This window comes from Sus scrofa, chromosome 11, assembly GCF_054392235.1.
Source record: "Sus scrofa isolate SSC_HxYL_T2T_F1_AM1 chromosome 11, Sscrofa_HxYL_maternal_Yorkshire_Landrace_v2.0, whole genome shotgun sequence".
In the NCBI taxonomy this organism is placed as follows: Eukaryota; Metazoa; Chordata; class Mammalia; order Artiodactyla; family Suidae; genus Sus; species Sus scrofa.
The window spans coordinates 2,096,676-2,118,479 of NC_139393.1; the positions used below are offsets into that span (position 1 = coordinate 2,096,676).

The 21,804-nt window shown below is 46.6% G+C and overlaps 1 protein-coding gene across 8 annotated transcripts in view; it reads right to left on the reverse strand.

The window, feature by feature from the left end:
* MICU2 (mitochondrial calcium uptake 2) overlaps positions 1 to 21,804 on the reverse strand; it is a 79,783-nt gene that overhangs the window by 25,524 nt on the left and 32,455 nt on the right. For 7 of the 8 annotated variants that reach the window (XR_014818905.1, XR_014818907.1, XR_014818904.1 and 4 more), the window contains exons 3-6: positions 16,861 to 16,892; positions 16,696 to 16,771; positions 10,197 to 10,244; positions 8,951 to 9,033 (exon numbers count right to left, since the gene is read on the reverse strand). Coding sequence is in view for 2 of the 8 variants with exons in the window: in XM_021065452.2 (XP_020921111.1) it covers positions 8,951 to 9,033; positions 10,197 to 10,244; positions 16,696 to 16,771; positions 16,861 to 16,892 (239 nt within the window). In the remaining 6 variants the exon portion in view is untranslated. Of the gene's footprint in view, positions 1 to 8,950; positions 9,034 to 10,196; positions 10,245 to 10,437; positions 11,061 to 16,695; positions 16,772 to 16,860; positions 16,893 to 21,804 lie in introns of those variants that run through there. The other variant, XR_014818908.1, reaches the window with a different exon arrangement.

Genomic DNA, 21,804 nt, shown 5'->3' on the forward strand with positions numbered 1-21,804 from the left:
GAGCCGTGTCTACGACCCACACCACAGCTCACGACGACGCCGGATCCTTAACCCACTGAGTGAGGCCAGGGATCGAACCCACAACTTCATGGATGCTGGTCAGATTCATTAACCACTGAGCCATGACAAGAACTCCTCTGACTCTGGAAGACTTTGGAGGCAGGTGAGCTCAGCTACTTGGGGAGGAGCTGTCCCCCTGGTGAAGGAGGCCGTGCAGGGTCTGCTGCTCAAGTCTCTCGGACTCGGAACCACACCGCGGCCGCAATGCTGCATGGACGTTACCCTCTCACCTTTGACAATGGGGATGCTGTGACCTCTACAGGCTGCTGTAAAGATTTAGTAATACGACAACGTGTCATAAAGCCAGCTCTCAAAAGAGCGAGTCCTCGTTTCTCTGCGGTCGCTCAGCACTATTACTCCGAGTCAGGCTGGGTGGACAGTAGTGGCCGCTCCTGGCTTCCGCTTCGCCTTCATTTCTCTCATCTGACTGGAAGGCAGGCTCCACGGCGCGTGTCCCAACACCTCTGGGAGCACTTCCTACCTCTCACTCCCAGCTGAAACCTGGACGAGTGCAGCAGCCGGGGGCCTCCTGCTTCCACCCTCTGAGTTCACCCTTCCCACTGTGGCCAGAGACGAGTCTGGAGCACTGCCACGCCTGCTGGTCCCCGAGGGCCATGCTGTCCACCTCCTAGGAGCCTCTGCACACTGCAGCCGCACCACTGCAATAGTTTGTTTGCCTGCTGCACTTGTGGCAGGTGGGTTCCCAGGCCAGGAATTGAACCTGTGCCACAGCAGTGACAATATGGGGTCCTTTACCCACTGAGCCACCCAGGAACTCCCCAACAATGGTTTTACAGTGGCCTGTACGGGTCACGTCCCCAGGGACCCTCAGTGATGGCCATTCATCACTGTTCCCATCAAACAGAGCAAAATCGTTACTTCCTTTCTTTTTTGGCTGAACCCGCAGCATTACGGAGGCTCCTGGGCCAGCGACTGAATCGGAGCTGAAGCTGTGACCTACACCACAGCAGCAGCAACACTGGATCCTTAATCCACTGTGCCGGGCTGGGGACCCCATCAGCGCCGCCACAGAGACAAGCTGGATCGTTAACCCGCTGCGCCACAGGGAGAACTCCAGGCTTGTTACTTCTGCTTTCCTCTGCCTGAACGGAAGTGAATTCAAAGCTTAACTCAGGCCGTTTATCTAGTATTTCCTCTCGTCCTGGCTCTGTGAGTATATTTCACGTGCAGTCCTGCCTAAGTAAGAGCTATGATATCTGGAAATCCTTGGTTCTCTTTAATATGTCTGTTCACAAGTGCCTTCAACTTCTTGGTAGAATCCCAAGCTGCTTTTCATAAACCAGCTGGTGATCAGTAAGCAGCGATAAACCACCCACGCTGCTTCTTTGGAGACAAGTAGATTTGCTAATGTTTGTTCACAGTGATTTTCTAAGGAAACACATCTTTCTCAATTCAACTCCGTATCTCTTACACATAACGGTATAAATACATAAATACATGAAACATTCCAAGACTCTTTTTTTAAAATCTGCTTTTTAGGGCCACACCTGTAGCATATGGAAAGCTTCCCAGGCTGGGGTTGAATCTTTAAGCTGTTAAATGGTACAGTTTTCTCTACAGCTACCTATTAACATTTAACTTCCACTGCTTGGAGAAAACGAATTCTGTAAGACTACTACCCGTTTCCCTGAATAATACGTAAAACCTCATGTAGCTAGAGGTACACTTCAGGCAACTTCAATCCTCTGGACTCTTCCAGCTTTCTTTCTTGTGCTGTACACCCAGGAGTCAGAGAAACCTTTTCAGCATTTGAGACAAGTGTCAGAAGGAACATGCAGTAAATATGCTAAAAATTTCTCAGCATCTATAGTCTGATACATTCTAAAGCAGTGCTGACCAAGAGAAGTATGACAGAGCCACATAAGTGATTTCCAATTTTTTTATTTTTTTTGTCTTCTTGCCATTTCTTGGGCCACTCCCGCAGCACATGGAGGTTCCCAGGCTAGGGGTCCAATCGGAGCTATAGCTGCCGGCCTACGCCAGAGCCACAGCAACGCGGGATCCGAGCCACGTCTGCGACCTACACTACAGCTCACAGCAACGCCAGATCGTTAACTCACTGAGCAAGGGCAGGGACCGAACCCGCAACCTCATGGTTCCTAGTCGGATTTGTTAACCACTGCGCCACGACGGGAACTCCGATTTCCAATTTTTTTAGTAGCCACATTAAAAAAGTAAAAAGGCAAATATGTACCACAGTGTTTACCACACACTGACTACTTAGAAAAATCACAATAAATTAATGGGGACACACCTAAATGACTAATTTGAGACTTTTTTTGTCTTTTTGGGGTGGCACCCACAGCACATGGAAGTTCCCAGGATACTGGTCGTATTGGAGCTATAGCCGTCGGCTTACGCCACAGCCACAGAAACGTGGGATCTGAGCCATGTCTGTGACCTGCACCTCAGCTCATGGCAACCTTGGATCCTTAACCCACCGATCGAGGCCAGGGATCGAAACTGCGTCCTCATGGATGCTAGTCAGATTTGTTTCCGCTGAGCCATGACGGGAACTCCCTAATTTATGACTTTTAAAAAAGCCTTTGAGGGAATGCCCATCATGGTGCAGCAGAAACGAATCCGACTAGGAACTATGAGGTTCCAGGTTCGATCCCTGGCCTTGCTCAGTGGGCTAAGGATCTGGCGTTGCTGTGAGCTGTGGTGTAGGTCACAGATGTGGCTCAGATCCTGAATGGCTGTGGCATAGGCTGGCAGCTGTAACTCCAATTGGACCCCTAGCCTGGGAACCTCCATATGCCATGGGGGCAGCCCTAAAAACAAACAAACAAAGCCTTTGAGATATGTCTCAAATGGAACGCTCTTGCATTGCTGGTGGGATATGGAGTGGTACACAGATTTTGGGAAGCAAAACTGCCAGCTTCCTAATTTGTACTTATCGTACTTAGCACAGGACCCAGCAATTCCCTTCCCACATACTTCATCAAAGAAAACATGGTCACCCAAAGACCTGGCTGTGAATACTTACAGCCGCTATATTCCCAAGAGCCCCTACCTGGCAACAACTGAAACAGTCACCACCAAGTGACTAGATACACAGATCACATCCACACAATAGAACACTGCTCGGCGATCGAAAGGAGCACACCACTGGCAAACACAACAACGGGCAGGAGTCTGCGTCAAACGAAGGGTGGATGCGCTCTGATTCCATCACGCGAAAGGCTGGAAGGGAGCCCACCTGTGCCGAGAGGAAGCAGCCCGTGGGCTGCGGCTGGCAGCTGCGCAGGAGGGAGTGAGGGACTGGCTCTAAGGGCACAAGGTGACATGAGCACGTCACCTTGCCAGTCATCCAGCTGAACACGTAACCAGGGCGTCGACTGTCCACAAAGCACATCCTGACCAGGAAACACCTCTGACAAGGACCCACACCCCAGGCTTCGCAAACTTGCGTCCTAAAATGTTTGGTTTTATACGTAAGAAATGATCTCAAAGATCAGAAACAAAGGCCAGAGCGGAAAAGGTCTCAGAGAAGACGTTTCTAAAGCAGCAGGATCATAAGAATTAGGTTTATAAATATCTAACAGCTTCGGAGATTATCTGGAAGGGGAGTACCGAGCGTGTAAATCTACGGACCGGGGTGTCTAGGGGAAATGAACACGCGTGAGTGGGCAGTGAAGCGGCAGGAAGTTCTCAGCGTCTCAGCTTGCAGTGCTGCAGGACCATCTACCCGGGCCAGTGTCAGCAGCTGCACTATTTTAAAAAGTCTGCTAAACTGGGGAATCATCTTAAAAAATAAAGATCCCTACATAAACAAGTATTATAATTAACTGAAATACATAACATAAATTTTAGAACCAAGGCCTTTTCTTTGGACTGAGGCCACTGATTGAAATTACTTATATGTCTTGCCTAAGAATATAAAAATAATTTATCACCTGGAGTTTCCAGTCTCATTTTTGTTCAAGTGCACTAAAAATGTAAAACAGGTGAAATTAATTATCTCAAAACAATGACTTTATCACATATTCAATATTCAATATAAAAATTTATATCCCTTTCTTTTTTCCTTCAAAATCCAGGTATGTTCCACAAGGTATCAGATACTGTATTTCACTGGAAATACAGGCACACCTTGTTTTACACGCTTTGCAGATTTTGCGTTTTTTACCAAGTGAAGTTTTGTGACAACCCTGCATGTCAGCTGATGATTAGCATTTGTCAGCAATAAAGTACTTTTAAAATTTTTATTTACTTTTTGTTTTTTGGCCATACGTGTAGGATGTGGAAGCTCCCAGGCCAGGGGTCAAACCTGTGTCACAGCACCGATACAAGCTACTGTAGTGACAACGCAGGAGCCTTAACCTGCTGAGCTGCACAGGAACTCCAGCAACGATGTATTTTTAAATTAAAGCATACACACTGTTTAAGACATAATGCTGGGGTGGTTCGGCAGGTTAAAAACCCGACTAGCATCCCTGAGGACGAGGGTTCAATCCGTGGCCTTGCTCAGCAGGTTAAGGATCTGGCGTTGCTGGGGCTGTGGTGTGGGCCAGCACCTTCAGTTTCAAGTTGACCCCTAGCCTGGGAACTTCTACATTGGGCAGGTGTGGCCCAAAAAGGAAAGAAAAAAACCAACACAATGCTATTACACACTTACTAGACCAGAGTACAGTGTAAACAAAACTTTCATCTGCCTTGGGAAGCTGAAACATTGGTGACTTGCTTTCTTGTGGTGGTCTGGAACCAAACCCACAATTACTCCAATTTCTGTACTTGACCTGTACTTAAGATTTCATAAAGTTTACAAAAGTAAATGAAAGTAACAATTAAAAAGTAGATTCGGAGTTCCCGTCGTGGCGCAGCAGAAACAAATCCAACTAGGAACCATGAAGTCGTGGGTTCGATCCCTGGCCTCGCTCAGTGGGTTAAGGATCTGGCGCTGCCATGAGCTGTGGTGTAGGTCGCAGATGCGGCTCGGATCTGGTGTTGCTGTGGCTGTGGTGTAGGCTGGCAGCTACAGCTGTGATTCGACCCCTAGCCTGGGAACCTCATATGCCATGGGTGCAGCCCTAAAAGGACAAAAAGACAAAAAAACCCTAAAATAAAGTAAAAATAAAAAGTAGTCACGTCCTCACACTATTTCAAACATACTTGAAAATTTGCCAGAATCTGAAGGGAATGACAGTTTTTAAACTTAAAATTAATTAAAATTTAAACACTCCAGTTTCTTAGTCCCAAGTCACACTTCAGAGGCGTCACAGCCCCCGCGGCTCCCGGCTACTTGACGAACAGCACAAGCACAGACTCCGTGTACAGAGGGATCATTTCAACAAGCCGGGTTGTCTGCCTTCCCCGTACGCTGGGGACTGGAAGAAAAACACAGATGACAAGAGGGGACCCGTTTTCTCCGTGAGGTCTCTTCTAGATTAAGAACAGCGAGGTCTGCCTGGTGTACACTCCACAGTTTAAAAGCACTGACAGACTTCAAAAAAATTTTTATTTTAAAATGATTATTTTTTCAATTATAGCTGGTTTATAGTGTTCTGTCAATTTTCTGCTGTACAGCAAGGTGACCCAGTCACACATACATGTATACATTCTGTTTTCTCACATTATCCTGCTCCATTGTAAGTGACTAGACAGAGTTCCCAGCGCCACACAACAGGATCTCATTGCTTAGCCATTCCAAAGGCAGGAGTCTGCATCTATGAACCCCAAGTTCCCAGTCCATCCCCCTCCATCCCCCTCCCCCTTGGCATCCACAAGTCTGTTCTCCACGTCCATGACTTTCTTTTCTGTGGAAAGGTTCATTTCTGCCAGATATTAGATGCCAGATATAAGTGATATCATATGGTATGTCTTTCTCTTCATGACTTACTTCACTTAGTATGAGAGTCTCTAAGTTGCAACCATGTTGCTGCAAATGGCATTACTTTGTTCTTTTTTATGGCTGAGTCGTATTCCACTGTGTGTATGTACCACATCTTCTTAATCCAATCATCTGTCGATGGACATTTAGGTTGTTCCCATGTCTTGGCTATTGTGAATAGAGCTGCAGTGAACATACGGGTGCATGTGTCTTTTTCAAGGCAAGTTTTGTCCGGATATATGCCCAAGAGTGGGATTGCCGGGTCATATGGGAGTTCTCTATATAGTTTTCTAAGGTACGCCCATACTGATCGCCATAGTGGCTGTACTAGCTGACATTTCCACCAACAGATGAAGGGTTCCCTTTTCTCCACACCCCCTCCAGCATTTGTTATCTGTGGACTTATTACTGATGGCCATTCTGACTGGTGTGAGGTGTGACCTCATAGTAGTTTTGATTTGCATTTCTCGAATAATCAGTGATGCTGAGCATTTTTTCATGTGCTTGTTGGCCATCTGCATATCTTCTTTGGAGAAATGTCTGTTCAGGTCTTTTGCCCATGTTTCAGTTGGGTTGTTGGCTTTTTTTGCTGTTGAGTTGTGTAAGTTGTTTGTATATTTTAGAGATTAAGCATCATTTGAAACTATTTTCTCTAAGGTATTTGGATATTTTAGAGATTAAGCCCTTGTCAGTTGCATCGTTTGAAATGATTTTCTCCCATTCTCTAAGTTGTCTTTTTCTTAAATTTATGGTTTCCTCTGCTATGCAAAAGTTTGTCAGTTTGATTAGGTCCCACTGGTTTATTTTTGCTTTTATTTCTGTTGCTTTGGGAGACTGACCTGAGAAAACATTTGTAAGGTTGCTATCAGAGAATGTTTTGCCTATGTTCTCTTCCAGGAGTTTGATGGTGTCTTGTCTTAGGTTTAAGTCTTTAAGCCATTTTCAGTTTATTTTTGTGCATGGTGTGAGGTGTGATCTAGTTTCATTGATTTACATGCAGCTGTCCAGCTTTCCCAGCATCACTTACTGAAAGACTGTCCTTTTCCCATTTTATATTCTCGCCTCCTTTGTCAAAGATTAATTGACCATAGGTGTCTGGGTTTATTTCTGGGTTCTCCGTTCTGTTCCATTGGTCTGTCTGTATGCTTTGGCACCAATACCACACTGTCTTGATGACTGTGGCTTTGTAATAGTGCCTGAAGTCCGGGAGAGTTATGCCTCCTGCTTGGTGTTTGTTTCTCAGGATTGCTTCGGCAATTCTGGGTCTTTTGTGGTTCCATACAAGTTTTTGTATGGTTTGTCCTAGTTCTGTGAAAAATGTCATGGGTAATTTGATAGGGATTGCACTGAATCTGTAGATTGCTGTAGGTAGTGTGGCCATTTTTATAATATTAATTCTTCCAACCCAGGAGCATGGAATATCTCTCCGTTTCTTTGAATCCTCTCTAGTTTTCTTGTTTAATGTTTTATAGTTCTGCGCATATAAGTCTTTCGCCTCCTTGGTCAGGTTTATTCCCAGGTATTTGATTTTTTTGGGTGCAATTTTAAAACGTACAGTATTTTTGTATCCATTTTCTAATATTTCATTGTTAGCATACAGAAATGTGACTGATTTCTGAATGTCAATCTTATATCCTGCTACTTTGCTGAATTTGTTGATCAGTTTGAGTAGTTTTTGGGGTTGAGTCCTTAGGGTTTTCTACATATCGTATCATGTCATCTGCATGCAGTGACAGTTTTACCTCTTCTCTTCCAATCTGGATACCTTTAATTTCTTCTGTTTGCCTGACTGCCATGGCTAGGACTTCCAGTACTATGTTGAACAAAAGTAGTGAGAGTGGGCATCCTTGTCTTATTCCAGATGTTAGTGGGAAGGCTTTCGGCTTTTCTCCATTGAGTGTTACATCTGCTGTGGGTTTGCCGTAAATGGCTTTGATTACGGTAAGGTGTGTTCCCTCCATACCCACTTTGGTAAGGGTTTTTATCATGAATGGATGCTGGACTTCGTCAAAGGCTTTTTCTGCATCTACTGAGATGATCACGTGGTTCCTGAGTTTTCTTTTGTTAACGTGCTGTATGATGACTGATTTGCATATGTTGAACCAAACTTTTTTTTTACCTGTCTCATTAGTTCTTTTTTTTTAAAGTACAGTTGAGGAATTCCTGTGGTGGTTTAGCAGTAACGAACCTGACTAGCACGCATGAGGACTGGGGTTCGATCCCTGGCCTTGCTCAGTGGGTTAAGGACCTGGTGTTGCCGTGAGCTGTGGTGTAGGTCACAGACGAGGCCTCGATCCCGCCTTGCTGTGGCTGCGGTGTAGGCCGGCAGCTGTTGCTCCGATTGGACCCCTAGCCTGGGAACCTCCACATGCCTCGGCAGCGGCCCTGAAAAAGCAAAAACAAAGGACGTCTGATTTAGAGTGTGGCGCCCATTTCTGCCGTAGGCCAAGCGACTGAGAGGTGCATTTGTTCCCACCCTCTCTCACTGACACACTTGCTGACGTTACCATCGACTTCCTTGGACAGAGTGAAATCTGCTGGTGTGTCAGAGTCACGTCTCGGGAACTATCATTTAAACACATTTTTTTAGCTTTTCAATGATCGACCATCACAAATTCCTGGAAAATTTGTACCATTTATAACTATTGTAGCTTTTACATTTTTTTTTTCCTACTCTTTATGAAGGCTTAAGGTTTTATTTTTCTTATTCCTTTTTTTGGCAGGGTTGTGAGAAAAATTTTCAATGTATCCATGAAGTTTTCTGTTACATTATCATTGGCTGAAACCATAAGAATAAAAACTAAAAAAAGTACATGCTTAAACTCCTTTCTCCTTTTGGAATCTCACACTCTGTCCTCTAACTGTTTCCTCAAGGCTGTATGACAGAAAACTTAATATTTTTGAATGTATAAATGATTTCTTGACCTTTCAGAGTATAAGCAATAGATCTAATTTTCATTTTAATGGAAATGTAAAATTATCACATGAGCATTCAGGTGTTTTATGACAAACCAAAAACAACTAGAGTTGACTTACCTTAAAAAATTCCTTTTTTTCAACCATCTCATCACCATCCGCATCCAGCATTTTAAATGCAACATGAAACCCTGAATGTGGTTCTGCAAGTGAAAAATGAATAATACTTTTGGTGAAATGCAAGTTACTTGAAGATCTATAGGGTCTTCAAACTTGAAATCAGCTCAAAGAGAGAATGTGAAAAAGTGCCTGAAACAGAGGAAAGCAATCTCTTCTCGGGATAGCAATTTTCGAAGCCTGGGGGTGTTTCCACGGTGTGCCACCCACATTAAGCGTTCTGCCCTTCAAAGCAAAATTCATTCGAGAACTCCATTTATTTCTTCAGCTCTACTAGCGGCTTGCCTCTATGCTTATAGTACCTTGGCTATTTCCACACTGATTACTACTCTTTATCTCCCTTGCTCAAGAGTAGACTTTTGTAAACAAGGATTTTGAAATCGTTTTAGACTGAGAGAAACACTGTAAATCTGGACAGCGAGCTCCCAAAGCCCTTTCTGAAGCTTCCTCTCAGGTCTGCATCCTATGTAACCACAGAACCTTTATGAAAACTAGGGAGTTAGCACTGGGGTGTCATTTTCAATAAAACTGCAGACCTTATTTGGAGTTCACGTTTTTCCCACTCTAAGGTCAATCCCAAGAGAGCATGCCGCATTCAGCTGCTGCCTCCTCATCTCCAACCGTTCCTTGACCTTCACAACCGACAGTGTGAACAGGACGGTCAGGAACGCTGCAGCGTCAGACGAGGGGCTTTTAACCTTCCCAAGTGAGCTCTGATTCTTCTGTTCAACAGGCCTTCAGTTAAGGAAGCAACGTTGTGAGGAGCCAGAGAGCAGAGGAGGCAGAGAGTCAAATCCAACCGCATCATCACGCAGGCACAGAAACCAAGGCACCAATAACATTTTACAATTAAAAAAATTTTTTAATTTATTATTATTATTTCTTTTTGCTTTTTAGGGCCACACCCACGGCATATGGAGGTGCCCAGGCTAGGGGTCCAATCGGGGCTACAGCTGCTGGCCTGCACCACAGCCAGAGCAACGCCAAATCCTTAACTCACTGAGCGAGGCCAGGGATAGAACCCGTGTCCTCATGGTTCCTAGTCGGATTCGTTTCTGCTGCGCCGTAATGGGAACTCCCGCCAATAACATTCTTAATGATAAAACCCTAAATGCCAAGTTTCTAAAATCCGGTTTGGTAAGAACAGAGAATTGGACACGATCATTGAGAAAAACTGTGGGAAACTTACTAGTAAGGATTGTGAGCAAGAAAAGATACTCGGTGTACGAAATCAGCCCTGAAAGAGAGAAAATAAACACATCAGCAATTGAGTTTTAGATAGTTTAGAAAGAATCACACATACACCGTAGGGAACCTTCGCCTGATTAAAACGAACGTACATTTTTAAATTGCCTGTCTCTGGAAGAGTGGAAAACTTGCCGGGGAGAGTTGGGTACAGAGCTCATCCTAAAAAGAGGAGGCCGTCTCACCAGGTCCCTGCATCCAGTGAGGAAGAGGAGTGGCTGCTGTCCGCCGCCAGCTTCAATTCCCGTGGCGTTTGGTGTCTTTTCTACTCAGATGTTACTATTCGTACAACTCGGCCAATGTGTAGGTCCAGCAGAATGACAGAGATTTGGATATACCAAGGGGCGAGCTACGCTATTCCAAGGGAAGTAATTAAATCTGTGCAGCAGTGCCTCGCTTGTCTTTGGGTCCCCGTCTTCCCCGTTCTCAGCCCGGGGGGTGACCCATCTTCAACTCCAGGCAGATGCTGACGGGCCCGAGCCAACGGTCCATTCCTGGGGAGCTGCCCAGCAAAGCGATGGGGCCTGCGGCAGGGACCGGGCTGCAGGGGCCAGGCGGGAGGGACCGTGTGGGGCTCCTGTGGAGAATGCGGGGTCACCTGCTCCACCTCCCTGAGGCTGTGATGATGACAGAGTGTGTCACGTAGGAAAGTGAGGCCGGGACCAGAGCCAGTGCCGGGAGACTGAGGATGGAGCCAGACTCTAAGAGGAAGGCCTTCGAGGTGGATGCAGGTGCTGTCTGAGCCCTGGACTGAGCTGCGCTCGAAGCAGGATCCAGGTCTGGCCACTAAATAGGTTTCCTTCTCTGCCTGAGTGGATGGAGTCAGGTAATGAAAAGCACAATAAATACAGAAACAGTGTAAGGCATAGATTCCTGATAAACTAAACAAAATTTTCCCTCTGGGTAATAAGCTTGATTTAATAGCAAAACACAATTTAAAAAATATACTGGGAGTTCCTGTTGTGGCTCAGTGATTAACGAACTTGACTAGTGTCCATGAGGACATGGGTTTGATCCCTGGCTTTGCTCAATGGGTTAAGGGTCCAGCGTTGCTGGGAGCTGTGGCAAAGGTCGCAGACATGGCTCGGATCTGGCGTTGCTGTGACTGTGGTGTAGACGGGCAGCTGTAGCTCTGATTAGACCCCTAGCCTGGGAACCTCCACATGCCGCACGGGCAGCCCTAAAAAGACAAAAGACAAAAACAAACAAAAAACCATGTATTTACTACACCTAACAGATCATCAGTAATTCCTGAATGTCATCAAATTCAAATCAGGCTTACAAATGTCTGTTTCAGAACTTTTTCTTTTGATTTCTTTTAAAAATTATTATAGTTGATTTACAATGTGTAAACCAAGTGTACCTTTCTTGTGCACAGCAAAATGATTCAGTTATACTCATATGTGTGTGTTCTTTTTCTTTTTTTCTTTTTGCCTTTTAGGGCTGCACCCACGGCATATGGAAGTTCCAGGCTAGGGGTCGAATTAGAGACGCAGCTGTCGGCCTACACCACAGCCACAGCAACACACAACCCGAGCTGCGCCTTCGACCTAAACCACAGCTCACGGCAACGCTGGATCCTTAACCCACCGAGTGAGACCAGGGATCAAACCTCATGGTTCCTAGTTGGATTCGTTTCCACAGCACGACAGGAACTCCTATTCTTTTTCATATTCTTTTCCATTATGGCTTTTTTGGGCCACACCCACGCATGCGGAAGTTCTGGGGCCAGGTACTGAACCTGCGCCACAGAAGTGAGCTGAGCAACAGTGGGATCCTTAACCTGCTGAGCCACCAGGGAACTCCTCCACTATGGTTTATCACAAGTTATTCAGTTCTCTGTGCTGTATGGCAGCACCCTGTTTATCAGAATTATTTTTTGTGTGTGTGGGGGGGTCTTTTTAGGGCTGCACCATACGATAGTTCTCAGGCTAGGGATCTACTCAGAGCTGCAGCTGCCGGCCTACACCACAGCTCATGGCACTGCCAGATCCTTAACCCACTGAGTGCAGCCAGGGAGCAAACCCGAGTCCTCATGGACACAAGTCGAGTTTATTACTGCTGAGCCCTGATGGGAACTCTGATATACACACATGCTTTTTCATATTCTTTTCCATTTTGGTTTATCGCAGGATACTGAATACAGTTCTCCATGCAAAGAGTACACTACCTCTGCTAGTTATGGTACAGTATCCATTTTGATAGTTGTTTTATGTGGTCAAGTAGAATACTCTAAATTGCTCCAACTGTAGCTAAATTTTAGTAATTTCAGGATGACTTCATTAACACCCACAGAGGAGAGTATCTGGAAGTAAGGGCACCTGCTGAATCTTACCTACAAACTCGTCAGTGTTTTTTCCTTGAGTCTGAAGGTACATTTCAACTCTTGCATTTCAGAGAAAAACTAAAAAATAACTGTTGCTAAGTCTTCCCTTAAGACTTCTTGTTCTGTTTCCTGTAAGTTAGAGGTGGGGAGATGGGTTCAATAACTACTTAGGACGCAAAATGAGAGCGATGAGTTTGACTGTGTGTGAAGGATGGGACGGCAGAGAGGGGCCAGAGGTACTTCTGGGTTTCAGACAGAGAGCTGGCTGAAAGTTCCAGTACCAAGTAAGACAAAAACAAAGCCGTGGTTACGGGAAGCCAGCCCTGGGGGGTCGGTGGGGAGCAGTTCTCACTCGACCTTTTCACAGTCCACCAACCCCGGGAGCCCTGCAGCCCTGCCGCGTCTCCCCGCAGCCGCGCGGCTCTCTGCTCATCCCGACTCCGTGGCCGTCGTCCCTGTGAGTCCAGCGCTGTGGGATGGCCTGTGGGAACGGCCGGAGGTCAGGGTAACTCTGCTCCTGCAGCGGCCTGGCGCGGGTTTTCCATCCTCCTCTCCGACTCCAAGACGCAGGCTCTCGCTCTCGCTCTCTCGGGCGGTCATCTGTGCCTTCGGCTAAGCACGTTCAAGCCCCCTCTCCTCCTCCTCCTCCTTCTATTTCTCCTCCTAACATCCTCATGGACTTGGCTCTTCTGCAGTGGGCCTCCACCTCCTGTTTATTTCGGAAGAGTCCATCCAGCTGGTCTGCAGCCTTTTGGCCAAGGTCAAGTGTGGAACAGTCCATCACCAAGGGCCTCTCCCAGTCAGCCAGAAATACTCACTTTTTATTCCTTAAGAAATCTAGGAAGTGTGCGAGGCCCCTGTTCCTTCTGAGACCATAAAGAGTCTTCTAGCCTGTAAAGAACAGGCAGCAAGAACTATGCAGGGAGGAAAATGTGTGAGGGGCTAATGAATTTATCTCTTTGATATCCAGAGTGTATATACAGAGATCTGGGCATCTAACTAAAAGTAAAAGAAAATAAATAACAAAGTAACTAATCATCAACTAATCATATTTCCCAGTTTCCTCTGAAAACAAAGATCTATTTGCTCCCCCCGTGGTCCAGGAACAGCAAAGGAAGGACATGGGAGTTCCCACTGTGGCTCAGTAGGTTAAGAAGTGACGAGGATCCATGAGGATGCAGGTTTGATCCCTGACTTCGCTTAGTGGGTCAAGGATCTGGCGTTGCTGTGAGCTGTGGTGTAGATCACAGATGCAACTCGGATCTGGCATTGCTGTGGCTGTGGTGTAGGCCGGTAGCTGCAGCTTCGATTCAACCGCTAGCATGGGAACTTCCATCTGCTGCAGGTGCAGCCATAGGAGAAAAAAAGGCTGGGAAGGATATACAGAGCACACTCCTTCTTCTAGAGACCAGAGCCACGATTCCTGATGCAGCCACAGTCCGGAAGAACCTCTAACTCAGCACCTGGATTGAGGATCCCCCTCCCACCTGCCGACGTGGAAACTGCCCCACAAATCCCACTGCTGGAGGCAGAGGCGGGATGAAAGAATGGTAGCCTTGGAGGAGTTCCCGTCGTGGCGCAGTGGTTAACGAATCCGACTAGGAACCATGAGGTTGTGGGTTCGATCCCTGCCCTTGCTCAGTGGGTTAAGGATCCGGTGTTGCCGTGAGCTGTGGTGTGGGCTGGAGAAGTGGCTTGGATCTGGCGTTGCTGTGGCTGTGGCGTAGGCCGGCAGCTGTAGCTCTGATTCTGTCCCTAGCCTGGGAACCTCCATATGCCACAGGTGCAGCCCTAAAAGGACAAAAGACAAAAGACAAAAAAAAAAAAAAAGATACTTTGTGTTCAATTCTGCCATGATTAGACTTAATTACTTTAACTGATTGCATTTTATAGCTAATGTACTTTGAAATAACTGTACCTCATATTAAATACGGTAATGTATTGAGTAATTTCGATTAAATAATATCTAGTTCAGAAAAAGAAAAAATATTCTCTACAACAGCTGAAAATCATTAAGTATTAAGTTTATAAAATTCTTTTTTTTTGGACTTTTTAAAAATAATTTCTTTATTGCGGGAGCTCCCGTTGTGGCGCAGTGGTTAACGAATCTGACTAGGAACCATGAGGTTGCGGGTTCGGTCCCTGCCCTTGCTCAGTGGGTTAATGATCCGAAGTTGCCATGAGCTGTGGTGTAGGTTGCAGACACGGCTCGGATCCCGCGTTGCTGTGCGTCTGGCGTAGGCCGGTGGCTACAGCTCCGATTCAACCCCTGGCCTGGGAACCTCCATATGCCGCAGGAGCGGCCCAAGAAATAGCAAAAAGACAAAAAAAAATTTTATTGCTATGTCCCCAGTACAATTTTTTAAGCTTATAAAATTCTTGGTCATTAGGAGACAGAAATTTCACTGAGTTTATCTTAGAAGTAATTTACATCAAAAGAATATGTTTTAATGAAAAAGAAATAAAAATTAGATAATTCCATGTTTTTATTCAGATGTTGATACAGATGTATTCTTTTTAAAACTTACAAAGGCATTTTTGCCAAATGGATTTAATTTTGTGGATTAAATAATACCAACTGGAGTTTCCACTGTGGCTGAGTGGTAACCAACCCGACTAGTATCCCTGAGGATGTGGGTTCAATCCCTGGGCTTGCTCAGTGGGTTATGGGTCTAGGGTTGCTGTGAGCTGTGGTGTGGGTCACAGATGTGGCTCAGATTCCGCCTTGCTGTGGCTGTGGTGTTGGCCGGCAGCTGCAGCTCCGACTGGACCCCTCGCCTGGGAACTTCCATTTGCTACAAGTGCGGCCCTAAAAAGACAAAAACCACGCCAACTAATTGTAAGTAGGAGAAAGATGAATATAAATTATTTAAAAGTTTTGTTCTGTTATTATTGACTGATTGATTGGCTGCAGTGTGCAGCAGCTGGATGTGTGATCTCAGTTCCCAGATCAGGGACTGAACTTGGCTGCAGGGATTAAAAAGTCCTAACCACTAGACCACCAGAGCACCCCTGGAAAACATCTTAAAACACATGTAAGTCTTCCAACTTTCAATGCCCAGAAAGGCTCACTGAAGTTATTACGTAACAGAAATATTCAAGGGCTCCAGGAATCAGAATTATTTGTAATTAGCATGCACAATAATGAATTTTTTAAAAAGTATAGTTGATTCACAATGTTGTGCCAATTTTGCTATACAGCAAAGTGATTCAGTCATACATACACACGCATTCTTTTTAAATTAATTAATTTCATTTTTTTTTGTCTTTTGAGGGCTGCACCCATGGCACATAGAAGTTCCCAGGCTAGGGGTTGAATCAGAGCTACAGCCACCGGCCTACGCCACAGCCACAGCAACGCCAGATCCGAGCCGTGTCTGCAACCTACACCACAGCTCACGGCAACGCCGGATCCCTAACCCACGGAGCAAGGCCAGGGATTGAACCCGCAACCTCATGGTTCCTAGTTGGATTGGTTTCTGCTGCTCCACGACGGAAACTCCCTCCGTTCTTTTTTAGTGTTATTTTCCATATGGTCTATCCCAGGAGAAGAGCTATAGTCCCTGTGCTCCAGGAGGACCTTGTTTATCCATCCCAAACGCAATGGTGTGCACGCACTAACCCCCAACTCCCTCCCCGCCCCTGGCAACCCTAACTCTGTTCCCGGCTGGCTTCCCCCAGCCCCTCTAGCCACTGGGCGCTCACGCTCACAGGGTCTCGCACAGGCAGCTCCCGGGTCCGCAGCGCCCTCCTCCACTGCCCGGCCTCATCTCTCCCACTCCCTCCAAGGCAGGTGTGCCCCGCACTATCTCTGGGGCTGTCTCTCCTTACTTTACCTGCTCTGCCTCATCCTTCTCTCCAGGCTTTAAACAAAATCGACATCTACATAATATCTGGAATTGCTCCAAGAGTTTGAGAAGGTTACTTCCAATGCAGAGAAGGTTTCATTACGATTTAAAACCACCCCTTAAATCACATTGTTGTGACATTCGCCAGGCGATTCTCTTAATGGATATTCTCTAGTACACAATATATGGCAAAACCCAGGACAGAAATCCCAAAGAATACTTTGGTTAAATAAAACATAGGAAGAAATTTAACAATAAATAAAAATTACCTTTATCACCAAGGTCTCTAAAAAAAGTTGATCCACAGCCAGCTCCTTTGATTCCTGCCAGCACATCCTCGATATCCTTTGAACACACATACGAGATCTTTCAATTGAACTTACAAAAGCTCCCTTTCCGTCTTAGAAAGAAAGGCCTCCACCCCTACTGCTTACCTTGTTCGTCAGCCTCTTGACGGCCGTTTTACCTACGGCAGAGAAGGAGCATGATTTAGTGCCCGCGTACCTTGGTAACACGCGACTTCCATTAAGAAGGAAAATCACGCAAAAGACAAAAACTACAAATATATGTAAAAAATACAAGTTTAGCAATTTCAGCTTTAAACTAAAAAGTTATGAGCCAGAGAATTCTAAGTCTACACACAAACACTGCAGTTCTCTGAAAGACCTATTTTCAACTTCACTCACTCCATTCCAGTCACAGAAAATCTCACAACCATCTCTGACTCAACTCCAAGAGAAACACATCCGTGCCAAACGTGATTCTCCTTTTTCTGCTTTTGAGGGCCACGTCTTCGGCATATATGGGAATTCCCAGGCTAGGGTCAGTCGGAGCTGCAGCTGCTGGCCTGCACCACAGCCACAGCCACAGCCAGAGCAGTGCCAGATCCTCAACCCACCGAGCGAGACCAGGGACTGCATGTGCGTCCTCATGGTTGCTAGTCGGGTTCATTACCGCTGACTCACGAAGGGAACTCCAGCATCTCTCCAGTACTTAGTGATGCTAAACATTTTTTTCATGTGCCTGTTGGCCATCCGTACGTCTTCTTTGGAGAAATGTCTATTTAGGTCTTCTGTCCATTTTTTCATTGGGTTTTTTTTTTTTTTTTTTTTTTTTTTTTGCTGTTGAGTAGTATGAGTTGTTTGTACACTTTGGAGAATAAGCCCTTGTTGGCTGCAACATTTGCAACTATTTCTTCCTATCCTGTAGGTTGTCTTTTGTCTTTTTGTTTTAAATGGTTTCCTTGGCTGTGCAAAACTTATAACTTTGATTAGGTCCCACCGGTTTATTTTTTTGTTTCTACTGCCTTCGGAGACCGACCTAAGAAAACATTGGTAAGGCTGATGTCAGAGAATGCTTTGCCTGTGTTCTCTTCTAGGAGTTTGATGGTGGCTTGGGTCTTCAAGCCATCTTGAGTTTATTTCTGTGCACGGTGTGAGGGTGTGTTCTGGTTTCACTGATTTACATGCGGCTGTCAGGTTTCCAGCACCCCTTGCTGAAAAGACTGTCTTTTTCCCATTTTATGTGCTCGCCTCCTTTGTCGAAGATTAACTGACCATAGGTGTCTGGGTTTATTTCTGGACTCTGTTCTGTTCCATTGTTCCCTATGTCTGTTTTTGTACCAGTACCACACTGTCTTGACTGTAAGCTCTGTAATATTGTCTGAAATCTGGGAGAGTTATGGTTCCTGTTTGGTTTTCCCCCCTCAGGACTGCTTTGGCAACTCTGGGTCTTTTATGGCTCCATATAAATTTTTGGAGTGCTTGTTCTGGTTCTGTGAAAAATGTCATGGGTAATTTGATGGGGATCACATCAAGTCTGTGGATGGCTTTGGGCAGTGTGGTCATTTTAGCGACATTAATTCTTCCAGTCCAGGAGCATGGAGCATCTCTCCATTTCTCTGAATCATCTTTAATTTCCTTGATTAATGTTTTATAGTTCTCAGCATGTAAGTCTTTTCACCTCCTCGGTCAGGTTTATTCCTAGATATTTAATTCTTTGGGGTATGATTTCTAAAGGTTTTTTCAATATTCCTTTTCTAATATTTCATGTTAGTATACAGAAATGCAACTGATTTCTGAATGTTAATCTTTTAACCTGCTACTTTGCTGAATTTGTTGATCGGTTTGAGTAGTTTTTGTGTGGAGTCCTTAGGGTTTTCTGTGTATAGTATCATGTCATCTGCATACAGTGACAATTTCACCTCTTCTCTTCCTATTTGGATGACTTCTATTTCTTTTCTTTGTCTGACTGCTGTGGCCAGGTCTCCCAATACTATGTTGAATAAAAGAGGTGAGAGTAGGCATCTTAATCTTTTTCCAGACTTTAGTGGGAAGGCTTTCAGCTTCTTTTTTTTTTTTTTTCCTTTTTAGGGCCGCACCTGCAGCCCTAAAAGTATCTAGGCTAGAAGTCCAATTGGAGCTGCAGCTGCAGGCCTGCTCCACAGCTACAGCAATGCAGGATCAGAGCCACATCTGTGACCTACACCACAGCTTGCAGCAACCCTGGATCCTGAACCCACTGAGTGAGGCTGGGCATTGAAACCACAGTCTCACAAGACACTATGCTGGGTTCTTTACCTGCTCAGCCACAACAGGAACACCTCAGCTTTTCTCCATTGAGTATTATACTGGTGATTGATTGGTTCGTCATAAATGGTTTTTTTTTTTCCTTTTGGTCTTTTTGGGGCTGCACCTGTGGCATATGTAAGTTCCCAGGCCAGGGGCTGAAGTGGAGCTTGTAGCCACTGGGCTACGCCACAGCCACAGCAATGCGGGATCCGAGCCGTACCTGTGATCTACACCATGGTTCACGGCAATGCCAGATCCTTAACCCACGAGAGCAAGGCCAGAGGTCAAAACCACGTCTTCGTGGATACTAGCTGGGTTCATTACTGCTGAGCCACAACAGGAACTCCCATAAATGGCTTTTATTATGTTATGTTCTCTCCATACCCACTTTGGTAAGAGTTTTTATCATGAATGGATGTTGGACTTTGTCAGATGCTTTTTCTGCATCAACTGAGATGATCACGTGCATTCTGACTCTTGTTAATGTGGCGGCTGACACTGATTTGCGTCTGCTGAACCATCCTTGTGAACCTGGGATGAATCCCACTCAGTCATGGTGTATGATTTCTTTTAGGTGCTGTTGGATTTAGTTGGCTAAAATCTGACTGATAATTCCAATTCTGGGAATGATAATGCTTAATAAGAATCTATAAAAGATATAGAAAAGAATAAAAATATTAAAATCAGATGTACCAACTGCCAATATCACCGCCTTTTCCCACTAAGAGTAGCAATTCTATGGAGTAACTAAAATTTCAGAGCTTCCATGTGCCAGGTGCTCCGTGCTTTCCTTGGATTCTGTCCCGGGAAGCTCACAGCACCCCTGCCTTCCCGCCTTACTGATGAGAAGACGAGGGCGGAAGAGCTGAGCGAGCCACCACCCCACAGGCGGTGCCCGCAGCGCTTTGCCTCACTGACTGCGTGCGCCCCTCCTCCTTTGGCCTCACCGCACCCTAGGGTCTGTGTGGTGCCATCGGCTCTCACTATCCCTCACCTGCTGGTGTTGCAACTTCCCACCTGGTAATGCAGCTTTCATGCCCAGTGTTAGCAGCACCCCCTTGCACACCCAGGCGGCGCCTCGGTCTCACCGTGCCACACGCTCCTGGCAATGCCACGCCTGCCTACTTCACACCAGTACTTCTGCAGCCGAACATGGTGGAGAAAAAGAACCACAACTGTGCTGGTCAAATGCATTTTCATTTCATTAGGCAACAACCTCAAGTGGGATTTTAACTGGGCCATTGGCTATCATATTTCTCAGTCCACCAACTCTGATTCAGAAGCTTACTCCTGCAAACCTCCAATGCCTTCCCCCTCTTCCCTCTCAGCTGATGAGCCGTCCTCTTAACTCACGGATAAAAACAGACAGTAACGTCTGCCAGCGCCCACCCCACAGGGCACCTGTCCCCCGGCTGCTCCGCGGGGTTCTCTTGCTCCGCCCAACGCCAAGCGTCTACCGTTTCTCCGACTCCTTCCCCCAGCACCTCCTTGGGGACTCTGCCCCACACATCCTTCCCTCCCCGGCCCTGTGGCACCTGCCAACACACAGACCAGTTTCTCCCAGCTCAGAAATAACCCTCCTGGGTCCTCGCCTCTCCCACCCGCGGCTTCATCCACCTCCTTCCCTTCAGGGCAACTCCTCAAGGTCTATTTCTGTGTTTCCCATTTTCATCGAAATCTGCCCTGTCGGGCGTGTGCTTCCACTCCTCTACCCAAACTGTCCCAGCAGAGCTGCCAGCAGCCCTTGGGGCGCCAGGGTCCATCTCAGTCCCCAGGTGCCCGACCCTGGCGGCCGTCCCAGGGGACTGTCCCCCGTGTGCCTCTGCCTGCCTGGTTTCCCACCGCCCACCTTCCTGGTCCTCTCCTGCCTTTCAGCGGCTCCGTCTCCCGCTCCCAGCTTCTCAGCGCAGGAGCCGCGAGCTCCTGCCCCCGTTCCCCCCCCACTCCTGCAATCTCATCAGGCCTCGGCTTTGCTGGATCCCCTGGAGTCCTGCACCCACGTTTCCGGTTCTCCTTGCTCTAGTCACACATGAACTCCCTGCTCCATAGTCCCTCGTAGACGCCTGGAGAACCCGTGTGAATGAGCACCTACTATGTGCCGAGCACTGTCCTGGGCACTGGCTCATGTCACTGAGCACAACAAAGGCTCCTGTCATGGAGCAGGCACTCCGAGGGGAGAAGCAGACAGTGAACTTCAAGGTAAACTGCACACACAACACATCCGAGTGGGGTCAGAGGGATTAAGGAGCAGCAGAGGGAGTAAGATGGGGGCGGGGGTCGGGGGAGGATGGCGGTGCCTCCCTGCGAAGCAGCGCGAAGGCCCGGGAAGACCTCTGGATGGGGCGCTGCAGGCAAGGGCCCAGGTGGGCAGGTCTGCGCTGCGGGAGGCAAAGCCGGGGGGGACCTAAGACCAGTAACAGGCGTCTGGGGGAGAGCGGTAACTGCAGCCTCTGGACTGGGAATTTGGGGTTAACAGATGCAAGCTATCGCCTGTGGACTGGATAAGCAATGAGATCCTGCTGTGCAGCGCTGGGAACTCTACCTAGTGCCTTTATGATGGAGCACAGTGGAGGATAACGTGAGAAAAAGAATGTACACATGAGTGTGTGTGACTGGGTCACCTTGCTGTACGGTAGAAACTTGACAGAACACTGTAAACCAGCTAAAAATGACAACCATTTAAAAGAAGAAAAAGAAAAGAAAATACTTTAAAGTGAAATTTCTTGAATTCAGCCTCCCACCAGAGTGGCAGCAGAGAGGGGCAGACACTGATCTCGTGGCGCTGGAGGAGCAGGGCCGTCCCCTCCC